Source organism: Callithrix jacchus, chromosome 12 (genome assembly GCF_049354715.1).
Source record: "Callithrix jacchus isolate 240 chromosome 12, calJac240_pri, whole genome shotgun sequence".
Classification (NCBI taxonomy): domain Eukaryota; kingdom Metazoa; phylum Chordata; class Mammalia; order Primates; family Cebidae; genus Callithrix; species Callithrix jacchus.
In genome coordinates this window covers 42429362-42455863 of record NC_133513.1, presented here as the reverse complement: position 1 = coordinate 42455863, position 26502 = coordinate 42429362, and the positions used below count along the sequence as shown (strand labels likewise).

At 50.8% G+C, this 26502-nt stretch overlaps 1 protein-coding gene across 2 annotated transcripts; it reads left to right on the top strand.

The window, feature by feature from the left end:
• Nucleotides 1-458: 458 nt before the first annotated feature.
• Nucleotides 459-22784, top strand: MMRN2 (multimerin 2). Of its 2 annotated transcripts, none has more exons than XM_002756151.7 (7): nucleotides 459-697; nucleotides 13084-13212; nucleotides 13293-13399; nucleotides 13498-13578; nucleotides 14308-14481; nucleotides 14620-16431; nucleotides 21399-22784. In XM_002756151.7, exons 1-7 carry the CDS (start codon nucleotides 534-536, stop codon nucleotides 21779-21781), a joined length of 2850 nt encoding a protein of 949 aa, XP_002756197.3. In that variant the 5' UTR covers nucleotides 459-533; the 3' UTR covers nucleotides 21782-22784. The 2 variants fall into 2 exon arrangements, with proteins under 2 accessions (XP_002756197.3, XP_054098853.1); XM_054242878.2 differs by lacking the exon at nucleotides 459-697 and adding an exon at nucleotides 3709-3933.
• The last annotated feature ends 3718 nt before the right edge of the window (nucleotides 22785-26502 follow it).

Here is a 26502-nt window from a genome sequence, read left to right as displayed (position 1 = left end):
ATGCCCTGATCTCTGCCTGCATGCTGTGACCCCAGAATAGCCCCTTCCGTTCTCTGAGCCTCGACCCACTGCTGGCCCCCACAGCCCAGTGCTGAAGGTGCTGAGGAGGCATGGAGTGCCCCCCACTTCCTGGCCAGCAGCGTGGATGGGCAGCAGTTCCCCTGAAATGGATTTGACCACTTCCTGCAGCCCCACTTCGAAGTCCACGTTCTTTTCCTGACTCCCAGGGGGCAGGGTCCCACAAGGTTGCATTTAGTGGGGCCACCCCCTTTGTCTACCACATCCCCAGAGTCCCTGAGCCAAATCCTCAGGGATAGGAATTGGCTTGTGTGGTTGGCAGCCCCTGTAGGGCCAGCGGGGTGATCAGGGGGCCGGACGAGACCCATCGGGTGGGCCGGCCCACGCCACTTCCTCTCTTTGTTGTCCTGGTATTTTCTTTTCCTCCTGAGATTTAACTAGAAGACAACGTCACTAGCAGTTTCTGGAGCCACTTGCCAAGGCTGAGCGTGTACTGAGCCTGCCCCACCACCAAGATGATCCTGAGCTTGCTGTTCAGCCTTGGGGGACCCCTGGGCTGGGGGCTTCTAGGGGCATGGGCTCAGGCTCCCAGCACTAGGCTCTCTGATCTGCAGAGCTCCAGGCTACCTGGGGTCTGGAGGGCAGAGGCTGAGGACACCGACAGGGACCCCGTTGGACGGTAAGAGGGCCTAGACCTTGGCAGAGGTCATGGGGTAGGATCTGATCCCAGCTCAGACGGAGCAGGACCTCTCTGGACCTCACGTCCCATCTGTGAAATGGGCTAATAGTATCTATCTGCTGAGCCAGCCGAGAGGCTGAACAAGGAGCCTGGACTGGGTGCTTCAGGGTCCACCCAAGAATGGCAGGGAGTTCCCTGTCTGAGCCATGGCAGGGAATGGAGCTTGTGGGGCTGGCCCGGAGGCACAGCTCCTACCATCAATCACCCATCATGGTGCCCTGGGGGACTCTGGCTGCAGCCGCTTCCAGCTGGCCTAGCCATACCTCCTGTTCTTCGAAAGAAATCAATTCTGAAAGCTGAGACCCAGCAAGGCTGCCCTCAGATTTTGATCTGAGTTCTCTGAGGACTTGGCCCCGACCGCCAGCAGTGAGCAGAGAGGGCCCGATGCTCTCCAGAGCACAATCCAGGGAGCTCTGCCTCAGCACGCCCCATAAGCAGGCAGGATGGTCTTGCAACTGGACCCAGGACAGCGTCCCAGGGTTCTCTTTGTACAGGGCCAGGGCCCCTCCTGCTGATAAGGCGTTGGGCCTGTAAGTCCCCCTCATCTCCAGCTGCCGCTCAGTCGGAGCAGCAGGTGCTGTTTACGGTTCCAGGCACCTTGCCCCGTGTATCTCAGTTCATCCCTCCAACAGCTCCACTTACAGAGGAGGAGCCTGAGGCTCAGAGAGGCTGAGCGGCTCGCCCAAGGTCACGCAGCTAAGGAGCAGGATCTGAGTCTGACTCCAGAACTCACACTCGACTCTGCAGCACTTGGAGCCAGCCCCGACCCCCAGGTGCTCCTACCCCCACCCTCCTGCCCCAAGACCTGTTGGGCTAAGGGCAGCTACATGGATTTAGGGAGTGAGAGGGGTCAACTTACCCTTCTATTTTGGGTGTGAGGGCTACCATCACAGTGGACCTGCCTGCGATAGGTCCCATTTGGCTTCTGAGTTGCAGGTTTGTCGGGCACTTTTCTCAAAGTGGATTTGACCAGGGAGGTGCAAGAGGCCCCTTAGTGAGGGAGGGGCTGGTGGCAGTGGCATGGGGAGCAGTAGCTGAGCAGTTGGCCATGGAGAAACCGCATTTCCTCCTGCCCCCAGCTCTGCTCAGGCCTGGGAGGGGCAGGTGATTCTTGGTGGGGGAGATCCAGCTACTTTGCTCTGATTTCAGGACCAAGGAAGCTCCTCGGCTGAGTCTCAGGCCACCTTCCTCATGTTGATAAAAGGGAGGGTGAGGGGACCCGGTGGACAGAGGGGAGGAGGGAGCTGCTCCTCTTCCTCCCCACCCCCTTGGTTGTAGAGAAGGACATTGCTCCCTTAGCCCCAAGGAGAGGGTCTGGGAACTGCTGACAGGCAGCCCTGCAGGGGCCCCTCAGTCATTCCCTAGGGGGTCTCAGAGTGGGAGGGTGCATGGACCTGGCCCAGGAATGCCCAGGTGTCCCAAGCCTGGAAGCCCCCTGCCTGCAGTGGTCTCCCTCCCACATTCAGAAGCTGCAGTCTTCACAGGGCAAGCCCGGATGGGCTGGTGAGAAAGGAAGGAAACGCTGCAGTTTCCTGGGCTGATTGCTTTTAATGCTCCTGTGACCCGGGAGGCGGAAGCGTGCTCCAGCTCCCGTCCCTACAGCAGGGGAAGGGGAGGTGGATTGGGTTCCAGTAGCAGGGGTGGTGACACTCACACTGTCAGGAGGAGGCTCGGAAGCCTGAGCAAGGCAAGCTGCTCAGCATTTGCTGTTCACATCTGTTTCCAGAGCCCCAGGGCTAGGGTGGGCCCTGGATGCAGGTCCCAATAAGACCCTGAGCAAGAAGTTTGAATGGAACCACTAGGTCCTCAGACTTCCCTGCAGCGGAGGAGGGAAGGGGTTAACTGCTTCCTAAGTCACCAGGGACCCCAAGGGGCCCAGTCCATGGAGCCAGAAGCCTGAGCAGTAGGACTCCAGGAGGAAGAGGCTCTTTCCGTGCCCTGGCTTGGGGTGTCTGGAATGTGGGCGCCTCAGACCTAGGATTTGCTGTCCCAATGGAACTCAGTCTGTGGTAGGGACTGTGCTGAGCCCCAGACAAGGTGTCCCCACCTGTCCCATTGCTGTGTCAGCTTAGATAGGTGGGGACACCTCCCAGGGCCACAGAGGTCCTAAGTAACAGGTGAGAGCCAGGGCCCACCCAGGCGCTCTCTGTCATGTCCCCCTGGCCATGTAGGGGATGCTGCTGCCAGCAGGTTGGCTGGCCCCAGTCACTGGCCGCAGGCTTTTCCTGACCCTCATACAAAGAGCATTGGGATTTTCCCAGCTGGGAGCTTGTGGCTCCGAGTTCAGCATATGGCTGGAGGTTACACAGGAGCAGGACAGAGCACAGGCTGCCTTCTCTGGGCCACGATGCATCTCTTGCACCTGTTCCTGCCCTCTTTTCCCCTCCATCCAGGCACAGAGCCCTTGGCCTAAACAGGGAAGAGCCCCCGCTGGCCAGAGCTGAAGCTTCCAGAACCACACTTAGGGATTCTCAGCTCTGGGCTGGCAGCGGAGAGAGCCTCAGGCTTCTCTGCCAAGGCCAGTTTCTGACTCAAGGACAAAACCCTGTGAGTTTCTCTGCTGGCTTCAGGGCCTCGAAAAGTGAGGCTGCGGAGAACACTCCCTCCTTCCCGAGGAAGACTCGAGGCCCGCTGGGAGGGCGTTTCCTGGCTGGGGAGGGGAAGGCACTTCACACAATCTGCATAGTGGTGCGCCCTCCCCCCACACAGGCTCCCGCTGCCTTCCCACCACACCCGTTCTGAGTGCCGCAGAGGCACAGCTTCTTTGCATTTCCAAGAGAGATGGGGGAAGGGCCTTGTTCAAGGTCACTGTGGGTTCATTCAGGGAGGAGGAGGAGGGGAGAGCACAGGCCGCCCCGCTTCCATTTAAAGCTCCAAAGGAGTCCACATTCCCTCCCATCTGGGTGGGACCGCAGGTTGGGGCCACAGCAGACCAAGGGCAGGCCCAAAGCAGGCCAGAGGAGCCCCACATTCACTTTGAGCTGGCACCTTCCCCTCAATAGCCCAATGGGAGATGAGAGCACCTAGCAGGGCTCCCCAAGGGAGGGCACAAAGATGGAGCCAGCCTGACACAGAGGGGCAGAGGTAACAATGGATGCCTCAGCGAGTTGGCCCAGGGTCATGGGCATCGAGGGCCAGCAAGAAGCTGCCAAGAGCTGGAGGAAACCAAAGCAAAGGTCAGGAATGTTCCCAGCGTTCGGGGCCAGCAGCCTGTCCTGTGCCAAGGGAGGGCCTGCCCAGGGTGGGGAGTGTGGGCAGAGAGAATAGCGGTGCTGAAGCCCAGGGTCTGGGCAGGTCAGTGGAGAAAGTTCCTGGGCAGGAAGGGTAGGTGGCATAGTTTCCACCTCCAGGAGCTTGAGGTGGAAAGTCCCAGTAACTCCTGGCAGGCTAGACCAGGCCCGGCATGCCTGGGGCGAAGGCAATAGGTCAGAGGTTTGCGAGGAGTAGAATTTTGTTTAGAGAGAGTTTCTCACCCTTGGCATTACTGACGTTTTGGACTAGATAATTACGTTACCTGTTGTGGGTGTGTAGATGTCCTGTGCTTTGTAGGGTATTTGGCAGCATCTTTGGTCCTCATCTGTGAGACACCCAGTCATGGGTAGCACCCACCACCCAGATGTGACAGTGCACTTGGGGTGCTGTTATAAGTAAAATTTCGATGCTGCAAAAGAACTAGCACTCGAAGATAAATCCTCTCAGCAAGGTAATTTATTTCTATAGAAGGGTGTGGCTAACGGATGGAGCAATGGTGGGGGCACACGTGGAGAAGGCGGGGAGGGGTATTTATGCCTGATGGGGGTGGTCTCTACTGCTGTGTTGTTCCCCTATTTGCTAGGGTTAGACTGCACAAGCTAAGCTAATCCCGATTGGCTATTTTAAAGAGAGCAGGGATCCGAACTGAAGTGGCAGGGTGGGTGTTTTGGCAGGAAGGATGGTTACAGGCGGGTCAGAGCACGTAGCCAGGGATGACCTAGGTCAAAGAAGGTAACCGGAACAGGTGACTAGAGCAGGTGACCGGGATGAGTCAGGATGGAGCCAGGGACCAGGGGAACAGATGTGAACTACTGATTAGAACCGGTGGGGAACGTTGTTTACTGAAATTACAAGGAAGTTAAACTTTAAAATAAAGAAAGAATAAGAGAGCTGAACATACTGACATACTGATTCTTTGAAGAGAAACTTGGGTGTCCCCTCTCCTGTTGACAACCACTGGTCTGAGAGAGATTTTTCCCTTGGGCTGAGCCCATGTTCGATGACTTTCCATGGGGGCCAGGCGGACATCTGTGCCGGCCAGCATCTCACCTGTGGCTCCTGAGCTCTGGGCCAGCGCCTTCCCAGCCCCGTCTCAGTGTCGAGTAAGGATTCCTCCCTTCCTTCCGTCCCGCTTTACTGCTTACTGATCCCTTGGATGTTCACTGCCCCCTTCCTGGTCTCCGTTCCCACTGGCTGGCATAGCAAATCCTGACCCAATGCGCCATCGTTTTCATTCCTTAGCTTTGGAGTCTGTCTTGTTAGCTGTAAGAGAAACTCCCTACTCATTGCTGTCTTTTAAAATGTCCTTTTTAAAATTTTGAGACAGAGTCTTGCTTCCTTGCCCAGGATGGAGTGCAGTGTGCAATGTCGGCTCACTGCGAACTCCACCTCCTTGGCTCAAGCATCCAACCTCAGCCTCCCAAGTAGCTGGGATTAAAGGTGCGCACCGCCATGCCCACTAATTTTTGTATTTTATGTAGAGATAGGGTTGCGCCATGTTGCCCAGGCTGGTCTCAAACTCCTGGATTCAAGTGATCCACTCACCTCGGCCTCCCAAAGTGCTGGGATTACAGACATGAGTCACTGTGCCTGGGTTCCAAAACATTCTTGATTATTCATCTGCATTTTCTCTTCCTGATGAAAATGATTTTATTTATTTTTATTAGTTATATATGCTCATAGGCAGAGGTCAGAAAACTATGGACAGTGGGCCAAGTCCAACCCACCACCGGTTTTTGCTGACAAAGTTTTATTGGAGCACAGCCACGCTGGTTCATTTACCTATTGTCAGTGACCGCTTTCGTGGTACAATGGCAGAGTTGAGTAGATGGGACAGAGTCCATGTGGCCTGGAAAGCCTGAAGCCAGGGCATGTGACCTGCGCAGTCACACCCAAGGGCCTGCATTCTGAAGGGCCCCACCCTGGGTGTCACCTTCTGGAAATTCTTCATACTTTTTGAACAAGAGGCCCCACATATTCATTTTGCACTGGGCCCTGCCAATTACGTAGCTGGTCTTGTGTCAAATATTTACGATCTGTCCCCTTAGAGAAAAAGTTTGCTGATCTCCTGATTAAGAGTCAACTGGTTCTATAAGGCTTGTTGAGAAAGTCGGAAGCCCCAGCTCCCTCTGGTCCCCAAAGGCAATGACTTTCAACTTTGCAGGTGATTCTCTCATGTTTACCTCTGTGTCACTAAAGAACATGCTTGCATTGCCACTTCTTGGGAGGTAGCTTTATCTATTTTTATTTTTATTTGAGATGGAGTTTCACTCTTGTTGCCTAGGCTGGAGTACAATGGTATGATCTCGGCTGACCGAGACCTCCACTGTCTGGGTTCAAGCCATCCTCCCACTTCAGCCTCCTGAGTAGCTGGGATTATAGGCATGCACCACCATGCCCGGCTAATTTTTGTATTTTTAGTTAAGACAGATTTTGCCATGTTGGCCAGGCTGGTCTGGAACTCCTGACCTCAAATCATCTTCCTGCCTTGGCTTCCCAAAGTGCTGAGATTACAGGTGTAAGCCACCACACCCAGCCCCGACTATTATTTTTAAAGTGCCACACGATGGTTTTGTTTTTGTTTTTCTGTGGATTTTTTTTTTTTGAGATGGGGTCTCACTGTGTTGTCCAGGCTGATCTTGAATGTCAGGCCTCAAGCAGTTCTCCCACCTCAGCCTCTTGAGTAGCTGGGATTACAGATGCAAACCACCATACCTGGCTTGCATAATGGTGTTGATATGCAGGCAACATTTCAAGCCACTGCTCATCAGGTGGTCTCCTGATGAAGGGTATATGGGAGGTAAATGTTCTGGAACCTGGGTTGTTTGAAAATGTCTTTATTCAGGCCAGGTGGGGTGGCTCACACCTGTAATCCCAGCACTTTGGGAGGCCGAGGAGGGTGGATCACACGGTCAAGAGATCGAGACCATCCTGGTCAACATGGTGAAACCCCGTCTCTACTAAAAATACAAAAAATTAGCTTGGCATGGTGGCGCGTGCCTGTAATCCCAGCTACACAGGAGGCTGAGGCAGGAGAATTGCCTGAACTCAGGAGGCGGAGGTTGCGGTGAGCCGAGATCGCGCCATTGCACTCCAGCCTGGGTAACAAGAGCAAAACTCCGTCTCAAAAAAAAAAGAAAATGTCATCTTTATTCTCACTCCCCATACTGATTCATAGTTAGGCTGCGGGTTGTAAATTATTTTTCTTCAGTATTTTGAATGCAATTCTCACTGTGTTCCAGTTTCCAATATTGCTGTTGAGAGGTTCAAAGCCATTCCAGTTACTGATTTTGTACGCTTGTGTTAGAAACTATCTTTGTTCCCAGAGGTCTAACATTTCATGGCGACATGTTTTGATGTAAGTGTATTTTCTTTCTTTTTCTTTTTTTTTTTTTTGTCAAGGGGGGAGTAGGTGATGCTGATTATCAATATTTTTTTTTATATTCATAATCATTCATTTCAAGTTTATTTTTGACCTTTGTAGTTTATGTTTAAGGCAAGCTTAACTATTTACTTTCTCCTTTCTCTAAACACTCATTATTATCATACCTGTGTGTATTTGCCTGCTTTCTTACTAAAATGTTATCTGCCCTGATCTATTTATTTATTTATTTATTTTTAGGGAAAAAGAGAAAAAGAAGGGGAAAAAAAGAAAAAGAGGGAAAAAGGAATATTACTTCATTCCTAAAATGGGTTTCAATAATGGCCGATCAATATTTTGAGTGTTTAAAGTGGTTAATGCATATTTTATGTGTTTAAAATGGAGACCTCTGTTGTGTTTATTTGTTCTGGTTCTGAGTTCAAGTCCTGGATATCTTATCAATTTGTTGTCTCGTTGAATCTAAATCTCATTATGTGTCTTATGTATCTGGGTGTTAAGATCTCTTATTGTTGCATTAATCCTTTTACCCTTGCATCCTTGTAGCTTTGAAATCTATTTTATTAAGTGTGAGAATTGCAACTCCTGCTTTTTATTTATTTATTTTTGCTCTCCATTTGGTTGGTGAGCTTTTTTCCATCCCCTTGTTTTGAGTCTTTGTATATCTTTAGATATATCGTTAGATTTTGTGGATAATGAATATTTTGTGTGTTTAAAATGGAGAGCCCTATTGAGTTTATTTGTTCTGGATCTTAGTTCCAGTCCCGGATATTGTTATCAATTTTCTGTCTCGTTGAATCTAAATCTCATTATGGGTCTTATGTATCTGGGTGTTAAGATCTCTTATTATTACATTAATCCTTTTATCCTTGTATCCTTGTAGCTTTGAAATCTATTTTGTCAAATGTGAAAATTGCAACTCCTGCTTATTTATTTATTTTTGCTCTCCATTTGGTTGGTACTTTTTTTTTTTTTTTCCAACCCTTTATTTTGAGTCTATGTATATCTTTGGATATACTGTTAGATTTTGTCTGTATCTTTTGATTGGGAGATTTGGTCGATTTAAGTTTAGGGTTGCTGCCGTTTGATATTAACTGGCTATTTTGTCCTTTCATTGATAAAAATTCTTCTTTATGTTAATGCTCTTTACTTTTTGGTGTATTTTTAGAAAGGGTCATACTGGTTGTTCCTTTCTGTGTATAGTGCTTCTTTTAGAAGTTCTTGTAAAGCAGGCCTGGTGGTAATAAAATCTCTGAGTACTTGCTTGTTCCTAAAAAATTTTATTTTTCCTTCAAATGTAAAGCTTAAATTGGCAGGATATGAAATTCTGGGCTGAAAGTTCTGTTGATTAAGTATATTGAATATTGGCCCCCACTCTCTTCTAGCTTGTAGGGTTTCCGTTGAGAGATCTGCTGTAAGCCTAATAGGCTTACCCTTATGGGTAACTTGATCTTTCTCCCTGGCTGCCCTCAATATTTTCTCCTTCGTTTCGATCCTGGTGAATCTGACGATTATGTGCCTTGGGGTTGGTCTTCTTGAGGAATATCTTTGTGGTGTTCTCTGTATTGCCTGGGGTTGAATAGTGTCCTGCTTTGCTAAATTAGGAAAATTTTCCTGGATAATGTCCTGGAGAGTATTTTCCAGCTTGAATTCATTCTCTCCGTCACATTCAGGTACACCAATCAAGCGTATATTAGGTCTTTTCACATAGTCCCATATTGCTTGGAGACTTTGCTCATTCCTTTTTATCCTTTTTTCTCTATTCTTGTCTTGTTGTGTTGTTTCATTAAGTTGATCTTCGACCTCTGATACCCTTTCTTCTGCTTGATCCATTCGGCTGTTTAAGCTTGTACATGTTTCACTAAGTTCTCGTGTTATATTTTTCAACTCCATAAGTTCATTTGTATTCCTCTCTATATTGTCTATTCTTTTCAACATTTCATCTAATGTTTTTTCCAAGTTCTTAGTTTCTTTACATTGGGTTAGAACAAGTTCCTTTAACTCCCAGAAGTTTCTTATCATCCACCTTTTAAAGCCTACTTCAGATAATGGAACACAGTCCTTTTCCATCAGGGCTTGTTCCGTTACTGATGAGTCCTTTTCCATCAGGGCTTGTTCTGCTGCTGATGAGTCCTTTTCCATCAGGGCTTGTTCTGTTGCTGATGGGTTCTGATTTTGAGTATACTCGGCCTTCTTAGGCTGTTTTTTTCCCTTCATTGTAGATGAACCGCCTTTCTAATTAGTTTTCTGAGTCGACGTCCGACTTATTGATTCCCAGTGTTGGGATCCGAGCAACCCACTGTGGCAGCCTAAATAGCAGCGGTAAGACTGATGGTGCTCTTCTGCCCGGGAATCTCCGGTCTGGCTTCCTTCTTGAGTCCGCAACAAGCGGCTCTGACTTTCCGGAGCTCCAAACTCCGGTCAGTAGGGGAAGCAGTCCCGTTGGCTCTGCATGAAGAGCTGCTGCGCCGAGACGCCGGCAAAACCACTGCGGCGGCCACAAGAGTCGCGCTGGCGACCCGTGGGGCTCCTCCACTGGGAATCGGCTGATCGGTGAGTGACGAAAATTCGTCTAAAAGTGTGGCATCGTCTCGTTCTCTGGGCTTTCACTGGGAGCTACAATCCTGAGCTGTTAGTGGTCGGCCATCTTGGATCGATCTCTGATGTAAGTGTATTTTCATCATATTGCAGGTAATTGGTGGTGCTTTGAAGCTAGAAATTGAAATTCTTCACTTCCGGAATGTGTTTTTTGTTTGTTGTTGAGACAAGGTCTCACTCTTTTGCTCAGGCTGGAGTGCAGTGGCACCATCATAGCTCACTGCAGCCTCAGCCTCCTGCACGCTCAAGGGATCCTTCCACCTCAGTCATCTGAATAGCTGGTACACACCACCACACTTGGCTAATTTTTGAATTTTTTGTAGAGATTAGAATCTTGCCATGTTGTTCAGGCTGGTCTTGAACTCCTGAGCTCAAGTGGTCCTCCTGCCTCAACCTCCCAAAATGCTGGGACTACAGGCATGAGCCACCATGCCAGACCTGATTTTTTTTCATTGATGATTTTCTCCCTCTGTTCTTTCTGAAATTTCTATTATTTGGATGTTACATTTGCAAGACTGGTTCTCTATTTTTCTTTTCTCTCTCCAATTTTTCATCTCTCCGTTTGCTCTTTTAGGGAAATTTCTTTAACTTTACCCTCTAACATTTCCATTAAGTTTATTTTCATTTCTATTGTTATGCTTTTAATTTCCAAGAGTACTTTTTTATTCTCTAAATGCTCACCCTTTCTCTCCCATCCCCCTTCACTTTTTTTTTCATAGCTTCCTGTTCTTGTTTCTTGGGTGCAGTAATTTCTCTTACCAATCTGGAAATTTTAGTGCAAGTATTTGACTCCTTACACAGTCATGGTTTTGGTCCAAGTTGACATTTTTCTGTTTGTCCACTTTGATCTTTTTTTTTTTTTTTTTTTTTTTTGAGATAGAATCTTGCTCTGCACCCAGGCTGAAGTGCAGTGGCATAATCATGGCTCACTGCAGCCTCAAACTCCTGGGCTCAAGCAATCCTCCTGCCTCATGCTCCTGAATAGCTGGGACTACAGGCACATGCCACCACACCTGGCTAATTTTTTGTAGAGATGAGGTTTCACTGTGTTGTGCAGGCTGGTCTCAAACTCCTGGGCTCAAAGGATCCTCCCACCTCAGCCTTCCAAAGTGCTGGGATTACAGGCGTGTGCCACTGTTCCTGGCCCTTTTTGGGAACAGAATGTTTCTCGCGTAAATCTTGGATGTCTGCTCACTTAGGAGGAAAAAGACTGAGAAGCTGATGGGAAGCTGGGGTGTATGGATACCCCTTTCTGACGTGTTTTGCCTGGCCTAAGGTCTTCTGGTTGGCAGTTTCTATGGGAGAGCCCCTGGTGACAGCAGCTTTGGTCTTTGCCTCTCCACTGGCTCATTTTCCTGAGAAGCCTTTCCAGTCTGCTGCTGAGAGGGTAAAGCAGGCTGGGGGCTCAGCACTCAAAATATGATCACTCAAATCCCCTCAGTCCCCCGCCCCTGCCTTTCCCAGCACTATCCCTGTGTGACAGTGCCCGACGGCCCCAGGACAAAGACTGGCTCCAGATAGGCACTTCATCACCAAGGCCTCTGAACGCTGCTTTCTAATAGCTCACAGATGTGGCCACTTCTCCCACGTCCACCATCACTCAGTCCAAGCTGCCATCATCTCCCCCCACCCCTGGACACAGCTGCCAACATCTTGCCCTCCCATCCTCTCTGCACCCAGGAACCAGGGTTTCACACCACTTCCCTGCTGAAACCCCTCCACGACTTCCCATGCCCTCAGGACACGGGCCAGCTCTCTGCTGAGGTCTGGCTTCTCCCTTCACCTCAGCCTCCCTCTGCAGCCCCTTCCTCATCCTCATGCACCCCTGTCACATCAGGTGCCTCATCCAACTTTCTGGCTTCAAGACACAGCCCATTAGCTCCTTCTCCTGAAAGTCTCTGCAGATCCTAGCGCCCCTCACCCCTTCTGAGAGTGCCTGCTTTCCCTGGGGACCCTGAAGGGAAAGTCTGCACCTCCACATCTGTACCCTGAGCTCAAGCCCCGCACCTGGCACCCAAGAGGTGCCGAGCTGCACTGTGCCACAGAGATCATTGCCACTTGCAACTCTGACAAACTCTGTCCTGGGAGCTGGCTGCCTGGGGAAGGACTCTCTGACCCACTACCACTGACTCTATGGAGTCAGCCACCGGGTCAGTGAACTGGGGCTCCATCAGCATGAGCATGCCCCGCTCCTGGGATACCATAGTACATGCTGGTGAAGGGCCAGGACGGACGGGCTACCTCTCAGGTGTGCAGGATGCTGCGTGTGATCCCCTGCCACCCTGCGTGACCTTGATGAGGTGACCACTCCCAGAGAGGACGCTGCTCCACCCAGCTGCTTACCTTCCCCTAGGACAACTGTTTGAAAGCCCCTTTCTAGAATGGTCCTAATGGGCATGGCCAGGGAGCTGGTCCCTCATGTGAGTAGCAGCTGGGCAGGCTGCCAGGGCAGCTGGAATGGGGGAGTGGAGCCGTGTTCACAGAACACTTGTCAGGAGCCAGGCACCTGGGGCTCCTCTGCCCACTCAGAGGAGGGCATTATGATCGCCGTTGTATAGACGGGGAAACAGAAGCTGCCTAAGTGCGTCATGGGTTCACACAGCCGGAAAGTGTGAGGGATTCGAACCCAGGACTCTCCAGCCTCAGCTGCACCCTGCAGCCTCCCTGGTACCAAGAAAAACAGCAAGAGCCTTTCTGCCTTTGCGGCTGACCTCATCAACAGGAATCCATTCAGACAGCTGCAACACACATGGTGTTTCCCCCACACTCTGGCTGTTAGTTTTGTTGGCTAAAACGGTCATCACCCCAGAGCTGCTTTTCACAGGTCTAGATTCTGGCGGGTTTCTCAGCCTCTCTGTGCTGGTTAGGGGAGGCCTCGGGAAGGTGGTGGAGCAGGTGCCCTCTTCGCAGGCAGGGATTGTGAAACATTTGCTCTGGAGCCCAGGGATGAATAATGCAGAGGGCTGTCTCCTCAGGATAGTGGAGTCCAGAATCGCAGCACTGCTCAGGCAGGAGTCAGGGACCCGTGGCTCTGTACCAGCACCCCCTGTTGGCCTGGATGTGGCTCAGCTGCTCTCTCCTCTGCCTTGTTTTCCAGAAACTGGTGCCCCTATCCGATGTCCAAGCTGGTCACCTTACTAGCTGTTTGCAAAACAGAGAAATTTCTCGTCCACTCGCAGCAGCCGTGTCCACAGGGGGCTCCAGACTGCCAGAGAGTCAAAGTCATGTGAGTGGTGGGGGCGGGCCATTTGCCCAGGCCCAGAGCAGGCCCTCCTTACAGTCACTAAGCCAGCCCTTCTCCTCCAGGTACCGCATGGCCCACAAGCCAGTGTACCAGGTCAAGCAGAAGGTGTTGACCTCCTTGGCCTGGAGGTGCTGCCCTGGCTACACAGGCCCCAACTGCGAGCACCACGGTAGGGCTCCCTACAGCCCCCTCCCGACTTGACCACTGATTCCCAAGGTCAAGCAGCTCCTCTGACTGCTGGGTCAATATCTAATGCTTTCTTTGCAGATTCCATGGCAATCCCTGAGCCTGCAGATCCTGGTGACAGCCACCAGGAACCTGGGGATGGACCAATCAACTTCCAACCTGGTGTGTTCCTTATCAGAAGGGGCAGGCAGCCTGGTGGAGCCCACGTCACCAGCTGGCCCTTTCTCCTGTGAAACAGCAGCGCCATTTCAGGGAATCCTTGCCTCCAGAATCAGCAAGTCCTCCTCTGTGGCTTGCACCACCTCCCACCTTGAAGGCCAGGCTCACAGGGACCCAGCTGCCTGCTGGCTGAGCACACACACCCTTTTCCTTCACTCTGTCTTCTGAGGACTGGTTCATCTGGCACTTCCCTTGCCCCCTTGAACCACACAAGCCCTGTGCCTAGAAAAAGCTTTCTCACCCTTCCCCACAGCCCTAACCAGGGCCAGGAAGTCATGCTATCCTTGGTCTTGGAGTCAGCACAGGAAACCCACTAAGAGACACCATTTGCAGCGGGGCCCTTCGAGGTTGGGGCCAAGATTGAGAAAGCAAATGAGCTTCATCATGTGGGGAAGTATTTATTGACAAGGGCTGCCATATATGATGTTGTGAGGCCATGTGCATGTGCTAAAAAGGGGAGTGTGCCATTATTGATTTGTCATGTCTGCTGTGGGTGTAGGAGGCAGAGTGAGGGCTCACTTGCTATGCATTTGCTCTCCAGTGGTTTAAAGCTTCTAAGCCCTTGCTCAGAGGACATCAGCAGCTACCTTCCCTGCTCTCAGCCCTCAACTCTCCTGGTCTTCCGAAACCTGGTGAGTTAGCCCTTGACATTTATGTCTGCTGTGTATTCAGGCCACCTGGCTGCAGTGATCAGTGAGGTTGAGGTGCAACAGAAACAGCAGGAACGCCTGCTGGCAGATCTCCAGAATGATGTGCACCAGGTGGCGGACAGCCTGCCAGGCCTGTGGAAGGCCCTGCCTGGTAACCTCACAGCTGCAACGATGGAAGCAAATCAAACAGAGCACAGTGAGTGGCAGGCTTTAGGGGCTAAGGAAGAGCCTGGTCACATTGAGAGGAGTTGGGGAGGACCCCGCTGGTCCCAGCCCGGGAGGAGTGTCTGCTCCTGCAGGACTTGTGTCACACTGCATGTCTGTTCTGTTGCAGAGTTTCCCGATGGATCCTTGGAGCAGGTGCTGCTACCCCATATGGACACCTTCCTTCACGTGCATTTCAGCCCCATCTGGAGGAGCTTTAATGAAAGCCTGCACAGCCTTGCCCAGGCCATAAGAAACCTGTCTCTTGATGTGGAGGCCAATCGCCAGGCCATCTCAAGAGTCCAGGACAGTGCTATGGTCAGGGCTGACTTCCAGGAGCTTGGTGCCAAATTTGAGGCCAAAGTCCAGGAGAATGCTCAGAGAGTCAGTCAGCTGCAGCAGGACATGGAGGACCGCCTGCATGCCCAGCACCTTACCCTGCACCACTCAGTCTCAGAGCTCCAGGTCGATGTGGACACCAAATTGAAGAGGCTGCACAAGGCCCAGGAGGCCCGAGGGACCAACGGCAGCCTGGTGGTGGCAACGCCCTGGGCTGGGGCAAAGCCTGAGCCGGAGAGCCTGCAGGCCAGGCTGGGCCAGCTGCAGAGGAACCTCTCAGAGCTGCACATGACCACGGCTCTCAGGGAGAAGGAGTTCCAGAACACCCTGGAGGACATGAGGGCCACCCTGACCCAGCACGGGGATGAGATCAAGGAACTGTACTCTGAATCGGACGAGACCTTTGATCAGATCAACAAGGTGGAGCGGCAGGTGGAGGAGCTGCAGGTGAACCACACGGCGCTCCGTGAGCTGCGGGTGATCCTGATGGAGAAGTCTCTGATCATGGAGGAGAACAAGGAGGAGGTGGAGCGGCAGCTCCTGGAGCTCAACCTCACGCTGCAGCACCTGCAGGGTGGCCACGCCGACCTCATCAAGTATGTGAAGGATTGCAACTGCCATAAGCTCTACTTAGACCTGGACATCATCCGGGAGGGCCAGAGGGGCGCCACGCACGCCCTGGAGGAGACCCAGGTGAGCCTGGACGAGCAGCGCCAGCTGGACGGCCCCTCCCTGCAAGCCCTGCAGAGCACCGTGGACGCTGTGTCACTGGCTATGGATACGCACAAAGCGGAGGGCGAGCGGGCGCGGGCGGCCACGGCGCGGCTCCGGAGCCAGGTGCAGGCGCTGGACGACGAGATGGGCGCGCTGAAGGCGGCTGCGGCCGAGACCCGCCACGAGGTGCGCCAGCTGCACAGCGCCTTCGCCGCCCTGCTGGAGGACGCGCTGCGGCACGAGGCGGTGCTGGCCGCGCTCTTCGGGGAAGAGGTGATGGAGGAGATGTCTGAGGAGGCCCCAGGGCCACTGCCCCTGAGCTACGAGCAGATCCGCGTGGCTCTACAGGACGCCGCCATCGGGCTGCAGGAGCAGGCGCTTGGCTGGGATGTGCTGGCCGCCCGGGTGGCGGCCCTGGAGCAGGCCTTGGAGCTCCCGCGGCCGGTAGAGCGCCTGGAGCCCAGCCACGACCTGGGCCGCGAAGAGGCCGCCACCACCACCCTGGCCGGCCTGGCTCGGGAGCTCCAGAGCCTGAGCCGTGAAGTTCAGCGTGTCGCGGGGTGCTGCGAGGCCACGGCCGAAGCCGGGGCCGTCTCCTTCAACGCCTCCCTCGACGGCCTCCACAGCACACTCTCCGCCACCCGGCGCAGCTTGGAGCAGCACCAGCAGCTCTTCCACAGCCTCTTTGGGAATTTCCAAGGGCTCATGGCAGCCAACGTCAGCCTGGACCTGGGGAAGCTGCAGACCATACTGAGCAGGAAAGAAAAGAAGCAGCAGAAAGGTCTGGAAGCTCCCCGGAAGAGAGACAAGAAGGAAGCGGAGCCTTTGGTGGACGGGCGCATCACAGGGCCTGTGCCAGGTGCCTTGGGCACGGCACTCTGGGAGGCAGGTGAGTTCCTGTGCCCAGGAGACTGGGCGAGTCTAGGAGGCCAGGGTGCGCTGCCAGCAGCTCTTCTGCCTCCAAGGGGGCCAGGACGAAAGAGAACAGGATGGTCATCATTCACCCCTACTCAGGGTCCTCTCCCCTTGGCCCAGCTGCTTTTCAGAGCTGTGGGCCTCACAAGCTACCTGGCATATGGGGAGGCAGAAGAAGTCACAAGAACCACCTGCTAGTGCCAGAGCCCACGAGCAGGCAGAGCCAATGCTCTTGCTGCAGAGAGGGGAGTGTTCCTGCCCTGCCAGGGCAGCCCTCAGGTCCCCCCATCTCAGCTCTTCGCTGCACTCGCTTCATCCCCATGTGCCAAGCCACTGTATCCAGGGAGAATGTGGATAGAGATTGTGGCCCCTTGCCATGGGCAGCCCCACTTAGCCGCTGTTTTACATTCCATGATTTCTTTTTTTTCTTTTTTTGGGAGATGGGTCTCACTTTGTCATCCAGGCTGGAGTACAGTGGTGGAATCACAGCTCACTGTAGCCTCGACCTCCCTGGGCTCAGCTGATCCTCCCTCTTCAGCCTCCAGAGTAGCTGGGACTACAGGCACATGTCACCATGCCCTCCTAATTTTTGTACTTCTTGCAGAGATGGAGTCTTGCTATGTTGCCCAGGCTGGTCTCAAACTCCTGGGCTCAGGCAGTCTGCCCATCACAACCTCCCAGAGTGTTAAGATTATAGGTGTGAGCCGCTGTGCCCAGCCTCAATTTCAGTTTCTTGTATCAACCATGATCAGAAAATAGGTGAGTACAGTACACTAAGATTTCGGTAGTGGGAGAAACCACATTCATGTAAGTTTCATTACAGTGTACACCCCAGTGGACTGTACAGGGAAAGCTGTGGGCCCTGAAAGGAGCCCATTCTCTCTGCAAATACAGTTAACCCGTCTCACTGCTCTGTGCTAGGTCCCCTTCCTGGGCTTTTCCACAGTGACCCATCCCAACAGGTCAGTGACGAACTCATCAGCACTACCACCTTACCCGAAACTGAGGCACAAACAGCTAGGGAGCGGCAGAGGAATGCTGTCTTTAGGGTGCTGGTTCGTCCCCTCCAAAAGGCCCTCCATGGCTGGTCCCTGCAGGTCCCTGGGCCTGGGAGCTGGCTCTGAGGCTGAAGGGATGTATGACCAAACTTCCCATCCCCTCCCTGAGCATGGCTCTGGGAGAACAACTAGGCTCTGTGTCTTAAAGGACTCAGCTAGAAGCTGGCCTTGGAGCTGGGGCCATTCCCCACCCAGACACAGGGCTAAGAACAAGGCCACCATCTTGGCCATGTGTAGCCTGCTGTGTGGCAAGTCTAAGGCCTTGTCAAAGTCCCATCCCAGGCAGTCCTGCCACTGTTGACCCTCCCTGTGGCCCAAGAGGCAGTGCAAAGCAGTGAAAGGGCACCCAGGGTCTATCACCACCTGCCTGTTTCTTCCTCAGTAAAATGGCAGAATCCCAACTCACGTCAAAGTTACGAAGACAGCTGCATTTACCAAATACCTAGCATGGGGCTTACCTCGTGTGAAACCCAGTCAGTGTTTTCCCATTTCCCCAGCATTTTCAGGGCCAGGCTGTGCCCACACACACTGACACGTCCCTCGTTTCCTCTCGTGCATGGTGCAAGGCTTCGATATGCTGATGACTTTCAGAATTTGCTTGATGGTTTGGGAATGTGTTTACCACAATGATCGTTCATTTCAAAAAAATGTTTTCCTTAAAAACAAATTTCCAGACCGGGTGCAGTGGCTTACACCCGTATCTCAGCACTTTGGGAGGCTGAGGCAGGTGGATCACTTGAGGCCAACAGTTTGAGATCAGCCTGGGCAACATGGCAAGACCCCGTCTCTACTAAAAATACAAAAATTAGGACAGGCACAGTGGCTCATGCATGTAATCCCAGCACTCTGGGAGGTCGAGGAGGAGGTAGAGGCTGCAGTGAGCCGAGATTGCACCACTGCACTCCAGCCTGGGCAAGACAAAGCAAGACTCCGTCTAGAACAAACAAACAAAAATTAGCCAGGTGTGGCAGGCACCTGTAATCCCAACTCAGGAGGCTGAGGCAGGAGAATCACTTAAACCTGGGAGGCAGAAGTTGCAGTGAGCCGAGATTGCTCCACTGCACTCCAGCCTGCGCTATAGAGTAGGACTGTCTCACACACACACACACACACACACACACACACAAACACGCGCTCTCTCTTTCTTCCGCTCTTCCCTTTATTTGTTTGCAGGAATGTATGCCCTGCAGGGACGCACATTCTAAGATTGCACAGTCCTTCCTGCGTTTTTTTTTTTTTTTTTTTTTTTGAGACAGAGTTTCGCTCTTTTCACCCAGGCTGGAGTGCAGTGGCGTGATCTCGGCTCACCGCAACCTCCGCCTCCTGGGTTCAGGCAATTCTCCTGCCTCAGCCTCCCGAGTAGCTGGGATTACAGGCACGTGCCACCATGCCCAGCTAATTTTTGTATTTTTAGTAGAGACGGGGTTTCACTATGTTGACCAGGATGGTCTCGATCTCTTGACCTCGAGATCCACCCTCCTCGGCCTCCCAAAGTGCTGGGATTACAGGCTTGAGCCACCGCGCCCGGCCCCTTCCCGCATTTTGTGGCCTGTCGGGCGCAAGGCTGGGTGGGGCCTCCCTCTGCGGAGGAACTCTCCGCGCAGGCGCCCGGCCGCAACGGCCGGAACAAGGGCCCAGTACCGGCAGAGGGCGCTGCGGACCGGCCTTCCTTCGGCTTCGCGAGAGCCCCACCTGCTGGGTGTTAGGGGAATTGCAGAAGCAGCCGCAAGCCTCTGACTTGGCACAATCTTTTTTTTTTTTTTTTTTTTTTTAGACGTTGTTTCGCTCTTGTTGCTCAGGCTGGAGTGCATTGGCGCGATCTCGGCTCACCACATCCTCCGCCTCCTCCCGAGTTCAAGCGACTCTCCTGCCTCAGCCTCCTGAGTAGCTGGGATTACAGGCATGCGCCATTACGCCCGGCTAATTTTGTATTTTTAGTAGAGATGGGGGTTTCTCCATGTTTGTCGGGCTGGTTTCGAACCCCGACCTCAGGTGACCGATCCGCCCGCCTCGGCCTCCCAAAGTGCTGGGATTACAGGCGTGAGCACTGTGCCCGGCCGACTTGGCACAATCTTAACACAAATGGGAAAGCTATTCTCAACTCTAATTCTCAGAAAATTAGAACTCAGTTCTTCCAGAACTAGAGAAAAGCAACATTTTTTTTTTTTTAATTCACAAGGCTGTTGCTGGATTGGGAGGCAAAGAGCTGGGGCTCTAGTTCCAGGACCCAAGTCACTAATTGCTCAGCAAACGGCTCCTTCTCAGGCCTTGGTTTCATCACCTAAGAAATGGGGACTTTGTTTTCAACTCCTAGAGATGGAGCAAGTTGAGGAAACCCACGGTGGACATGACCTTGTTGGTGCCATGGCCAGTGTCACAGCCAGGACCCAAGCAGGACTCACCTTTCCCATGCTGTCTCATGACCCTGTCCCCAGCTACCCAACCATCCTGGCTAGGCGGCGTGGCTGGCTTCTTCCTGGCTGTTTGTCCACCCTCCACACATGGCAGCTTCCTCTGCCTCTGTGCCCATGCATGGGCCTGGCACCCGTGTTCTGTCTCAGTGTTCTCGTCCTAAGGCTAGCTAAAATGCACCCTGCAGAGAAACAGGTCAAGAGATTCAGGGTCTACTCCCCGGAGGCTTGGTAATTTTACTAGTTGTGTGGTCTGGAGCAATAAGCTTTTTCTTTCTGGGCCTCAGTTTACCCATATGTAATCTCAGGGCTCTGTGAACATTTTGCAAAACCATATTAAGATAACCAGCTTGGCCAGGGACAGTGGCTCACTCCTGCAATCCAGCACTTTGTGGGGCTGAGGTGGGAGGATTGCTTGAGGTCAGGAGTTTGAGACCAGCCTGAGCAACAGAGCAAGACGCTGTCTCTAGAAAAAATAAAAAATTAGCCAGGCATGGTGTGCAAGCCTGTAGTCACAGCTACTCAGGAGGCTAAGGTGGGAGGATTACTTGAGCTGAGGAAGTTGAGGCTGCAGTGAACAATGATCACCAGTGCACTCCAGTCTGGGCAACAAGAGACACTTTATCAACTAAAAAAAAAAAAAGACCAGCTTGGGGGCTTTTCTCTTCCCTGGTTCCACCTGCTCTTTCCTTCTTTCTCCAAGGTTCTGTCTCCAACATCCAGGAGGATCCAGCCTTCATGGCTCTGCAGTTACCTCCCCGGTGTTAGCATCATTATTACCTTGAGGATGGATATTTTCTCTCCCTTGAGTATCTCAACATTCCTAGCAAGTAGCAGTTGTCTGGGAGTCAGAGACCTGTGTTCCTGCCCCAGTCTGCCATTTGCAAACCATGTAGCCTTGGGCAGCCGGTGAAGAATTCAGCCCATTTTGTCAATCAGAGTTATTGCCAATCAGAGTTACTGTCTTTCAAGGAAGTTGGAAGGAAAAGGGGTCAAATGAGATAGTGCTTTGTGGCCAGGCTCATCCCTGTAAGCCCAGTGTTTTGGGAGGCTGACATAGGAGAATCGCTTGAGCCCAGGAGCTCGAGATCAGCCTGGGCAACACAGTAAGACTCTTTCTCTACCAAAAAAAAAGGCTGCAGTGAGCCATGGCTGTCACTGCACTCCAGCCTGGGAAACAGAGTAGACACTGTCTCAAAAAAAAAAAAAAAAAAAGAGAAGGCGTTTTGTTAAAATGTACATCAGCTGAGACAACAGACTTGCATTTTCCCTCCTCTCGGTTAGTGGAAAACTTAGAATTGGCCATCTAGCTCTGCTCCTTGCAGTAACATTGCCATTGGGAATATCTAGGTTATCTAGAAATAGTGACCTGTTTCCAGTAGAGTAAGGTGAGGACGGCAGGTGTCAGGGTTTAGTTTCCCATCCAAGGGTGTAAGAGATGAGTCACTGAGCACTTTCCTCTTATGTTTCAGGGTCCCCTGTGGCCTTCTATGCCAGCTTTTCAGGAGGGACGGCTGCCCTGCAGATGGTAAAGTTCAACACTACGTACATCAACGTTGGCAGCAGCTACTTCCCTGAACATGGCTACTTCCGAGCCCCTGAGCATGGTGTCTACCTGTTTGCAGCGAGCATTGAATTTGGCCCAGGGCCAGGCACCGGGCAGCTGGTATTTGGAGGTCACCATCGGACTCCAGTCCATACCACTGGGCATGGGGGTGGAAGCACAGCAACTGTCTTTGCTATGGCTGAGCTGCAGAAGGGTGAGCGAGTGTGGTTTGAGTTAACCCAGGGATCGATAACAAAGAGAAGCCTGCCGGGCACTGTATTTGGGGGCTTCCTGATATTTAAGACCTGAACCGCAGCCCCACTCTGATCTGACATCATGGACTTGCCCAGCTTTCTCCTTAGCCTGGGGCTCTAGCCAAGGATGGACTGGAGATCATTTAGCTGGTCTGTCTCTTCCCTGGGAACCTCCTGCAAAGACAGTGTGGTGTATGTGGCCTCCCTCCAGCTGCACGGAACTTAGCCATTTCTCCACGATGAGAACTGGAATGCTTCCCCAGGCAGGACGTGGTCCTAGGAAGCCTGAGCCTTGGCTTGGCCTGCCTTCTCAGCACACCGTGGGCGCCTTCTCAGCACACCGTGGGCGCCGGCTCTTTGCCACACCCTGTATTCTACAACCTCTTTGGTGTTTTGCTCCTCCTGTGGTTGGAAACTTCTGTACAACATTTTAAACCTTTCTCTTGCTTCCTCTTCTCTTCTCCCTAATCGTATGATAGAAAGTCATTTTTTCCCAGGAGGAATGTTTAAAATGAAGGTGACATTTGGCCAACATTGGAAAGCACTAGAGGGCAGTGGGATTAAACCAAACTGTTTGGTCTCTATTGGTCAGTCATGAAGACAAAAGCCTGGCCAACCAAGGGAAAGAAAATTAGTATCTTTAGTATCAGTCATTCCTTGTATGATATGGCTTGGCTGTGTCCCCACCCAAAGTATCATCTTGAATTGTAACCCCCATAATCCCCCCATGTCAAGGGAGAGGCCAGGTGGGAGTAACTGGATCATGGGGGCAGTTCCCCCATGCTGTTCTCATGACAGTGAGTTCTCATGAGATCTGATGGTTTTATAAGCGTTTGGTAGTTCCCTCTGTGCTCATTCTCCTTCCTGCCACCTTGTGAAGAAGGTGTCTTGCTTCCTCTTCACCTTCTGCTATGATTGTAAATTTCCTGAGGCCTCCTTGGCCATGAGGAACTATGAGTCAGTTAAACCTCTTTCCTTTATAAATTACCCAGTCTCGGGCAGTTCTTTATAGCAGTGTGAAAAAGGACGAATACACTGGTATTTATCTGTAATTTTAACTTCATGTCTTTGTCTCCTTGCCTTACACAGGGTGAAGGCCAAGACATGCCAAATAGGAACTAAACTGTGCAGGGCCTTCACCTTTTTTACTTCCTCCAGTATCTTAGGACATGGTAATTCTTGTTAGCATCTCTAACAAGGAGGGAGCTGAGGGAGGAGGGAAGGAAGACTGTAAAAATCCCCCTCAATAATGATCAACTTTGGAAGAAAGCGATGCCCTTTGAATCTCTGCCTCATATACTTCTGGAGAGCCAAAATAATTGGTAGAGTGAGTAGAAATATGGAATGTGAAACTATGGGGGTAAATGTGACTTTGATTATTCCAGGCCCTGTTACATAGAATGATTTCAGTTCATTCTACATAAAATACTCGGAGGCTTCCACACTAGGCAAAGACACTAACACTGTACTAGACACTACAGCTTGTAATTGCAATTATTCCTGTAATATACCAGCATATGGTTTTCAAAAAATTTCAGATCCTAAGAAAGCAGTCATCCAGCTATCAGAAAATCAAGTGTTGTTCTGGTATTAGGTACTCAAAATTTGTTGAATATAGTCTTCTCCATAAGAAAATCAGATTGCTGAGGCAAGAGAATCGCTTGAACCTGGGAGGCAGAGGTTGCAGTGAGCCGAGATTGCACCACTCCACACTACAGACAAAGCAAGACACTTGTCTCAAAAAAAAAAAAAAAAAAGAGGAAGAAAAGAAAATCAGACTGAACTTGGTAGTAAGTTGCTTGTTGGCGTTAACAAGGTTACTAGCACTTCTCATTGCTTGCTAGGAATCATTAGTTTACTTGTTCCTCAGAATTTATTTAGTACTAAGTTTTGTGCACTCAATGTGTTAAAACATCAGTGTTAAAAGGAACAGTATGCCAGGCCACGCCGCCGACTCATGTTTGACCTGGGGTAAGTCACAACCTCTTGAACTTTGTAGTGTGAGGTGGTTGATCTTACAGCTCTCATTAGGTATTCTGGCATATATTTTTTTTTTTTTTTTTGAGATGGAGTCTTGCTCTGTCATCCAGGCTGGAGTGCAGTGGTGTGATCTTGGCTCACTGCAACCTCCACCTCCTGGGCTCAGGAAATTCTCCTGTCTCAGGCTTTCGAGTAACTGTGATTACATTTACTCACCACCTACATCCAGCTAATTTTTGTATTTTTAGTAGAGACAGGTTTTCACCATGTTGGCCAGGCTGGTCTCGAACTCCTGACCTCAAGTGATCCGCCTGCCTCAGCCTCCCAAAGTGTTGGGATTACAGGTGTGAGCCATTGCTCCTGGCCTCTGGCATTTTATTATCTTAACCACAGGTTTAAATATCACCCACCCCTAGTGCAGCTCTCAATTGCCAAGAACAGTACTGCCCCAAGGCATGAAGCAGTTGGCCATACCAGAACAAAGATTAGAAGAAGCCCAGCAGCAGGTGACACTTGCTGCCGTAAACCGTGCCTTGTCTTCTTTCTGCTCAATTGTGCAGTTACTGGTCAGGCTCTGCTGATAACAGTTGAAACATTAGGTAATGCAGTCTTATCCTTTGGAACTTAATTGCCCATAGTAAGTGAAGTGAATTGATCCTCTCCATAAGGGGTACTTATCTAATGAAAGTGCTAATAGGTGAGCTCTGCCAAAAGCATGGATGCATCATTCCAGAAGTTTCTGGGATGAGAACTAAGAGAAATAACGGTTCTTCTAGACAGGGTGTTTTTACATGCAACAAAACATATAGAACTACATTTCAGAAAACTTAACATCAAGTTTAAGTGCAAAATTTCTGTTTAAACAGTCTTATAATTAGGACCCCAGATTAGCAAGAATTCTGAAGTTCATCTGATTGATAGACTTCTTGTCTCTGCCTGGGTGGAGGCTCCTCCTGTCCTCCAAGCAGACCCCCGTTATCAGACCAGTGGTCAGTACCCTCACTGCGGCACCCGGAACAACACAATGGACGGAGCACACGGTCATACCCCAAAACCTGATATGGAAAAATATTTAAAAATTCCCAAATATTGGAAAACAAGAGATGGTACTGTAAGTACATCAGGAAATTTGGGTAATTCCTGAAAAAGAGAAACAAGGGATCAGGTCTGAAATGAAACAGCAACAGGAAATCATGACCCCAAACATGTGAGACTGCTGGGGAGATGGGAGTGCTTGGGGGGGTGCCCCAAACTCAAACCCAGCCCTTGAAACATTTGGGGGAGGCAAAGGTGGAAAAACTAACTGTTGGGTACTATGTTCAGTATCTGGGTGACAGCATCATTCTCACTGCAAACCTCAGCACCACACAACACACCCAGGCAACAGACCGGCGCATGTAGCCCGTGTCTAAAAGTTGGAAAAAAAAAAAAAAAACAAACCTAAAACAGTTCCACCATCACAAGGAAAAAAATAAAACAAAAACACACTTGGGGTCACTGTGTGCCAGAACTCCAGCCCTGTCATCAGCCCCAAGCTCCAGGTACCTGGCAGCTGCTGGGCCTCTGGAAGCAGGGAGCCCACATATCCCGACAAGTGTGCCCTTACCAACCCATAGGGGCCAGTCCCACGACCTCTCCAGAAACAACATAATGTCAATGTCACTCCTACTGTGAGATTTTACTCAGAAGCAGTGTGAAGAGGCTACAGAGCTCATGCCAAGTTTCTTAGAACTCCTTTTCTCAGCCTCTGCACCCTGCTATCTCTTTAGCTCAAAAACAGAAAAGCTCTCCCCACTGTAGCCCGAGCACCTTCCTTCCATTGCCTTCATCAAGAAACCTCCCCAAACCTGGCTTGACAATGACTCAGATCTCTTACAGGGTGATGGAGATGGATGAATGGGGCAAGGGAAGCCAGAATCCTGGAGAAGGAAAGGGGAAATGAGGCCAGTGTGGTGGCTCATGCCTGTAATCACAGCCCTTTGGGAAGCTGAGGCAGAAGGATCACTTGAGGCCCGAAGTTTGAGGCTGTAGTAAGCTGTGAGTGTACCACTGCACCCCAGCCTGGGTGACAGAGTGAGACCCTATCACAAACAAACAAAAATCCCGACCACCCCAAAATAACAATTAGCAAAATTTCAGTAAGGTCACTAGATTAGGGTATTGTTGGTCACGGCTATGGTATCAGTGTGTACTTTCCTGGTTCTGATAATTGTGCGTAATTGGCTCATAGAACATCCCTGAAGTATTTAGGGATAAAGGGGCCTTAGCTCTGTAACTTACTTCAAATAGGTCAGAAAAAACTGTGTGCATACGCAATACACAAACATCACAAGGTAGCCTCTGTGATTCCTGCACACACACAGATTATGACAAAGCAATGGTGAAAAATGTTAGCAGTTTATGAATCTGGGTGAAGGGTAAATGGCAGTTTTTATACTATTCCTGAAACTTTTTTTGGAAGCCTGGAATCATTTCAAAATAACGTTAAAATATTTGGCTGTTGAAATAAACTCAGATGGGGTGACAAAAGTAGAAGGTAAGATGAAACATATGAGAAGCATGGTAACAATTATGGAAGAAACATCTGGGGAACCTGAGATTTGTTCTAGAAAGTTCTAGAAAGAGAAAATGAAAAAAAAAGGGAAGAAACAAAGTAATAATGGTAGAAAATTTCCCAGGTTTAAAAACAAGACACAATTGGTACTAAGTAACAGAATGAACATATTTAGATATGGCCAGTTTCAACTTCCAAAGTCAAGAATAAAAAGAAAGTTCTATTTCTTGAAAATAAGTTAA

Bases quoted from the DNA above. Each gene is read 5' to 3' on its own strand.
- MMRN2 (XM_002756151.7), top strand. From the start codon at position 534: ATGATCCTGAGCTTGCTGTTCAGCCTTGGGGGACCCCTGGGCTGGGGG. The intron at 13,400-13,497 runs GTAGGGCTCCCT...CTTTCTTTGCAG, and splicing joins CCCCAACTGCGAGCACCACG to ATTCCATGGCAATCCCTGAG. The intron at 14,482-14,619 runs GTGAGTGGCAGG...GTTCTGTTGCAG, and splicing joins AGCAAATCAAACAGAGCACA to AGTTTCCCGATGGATCCTTG.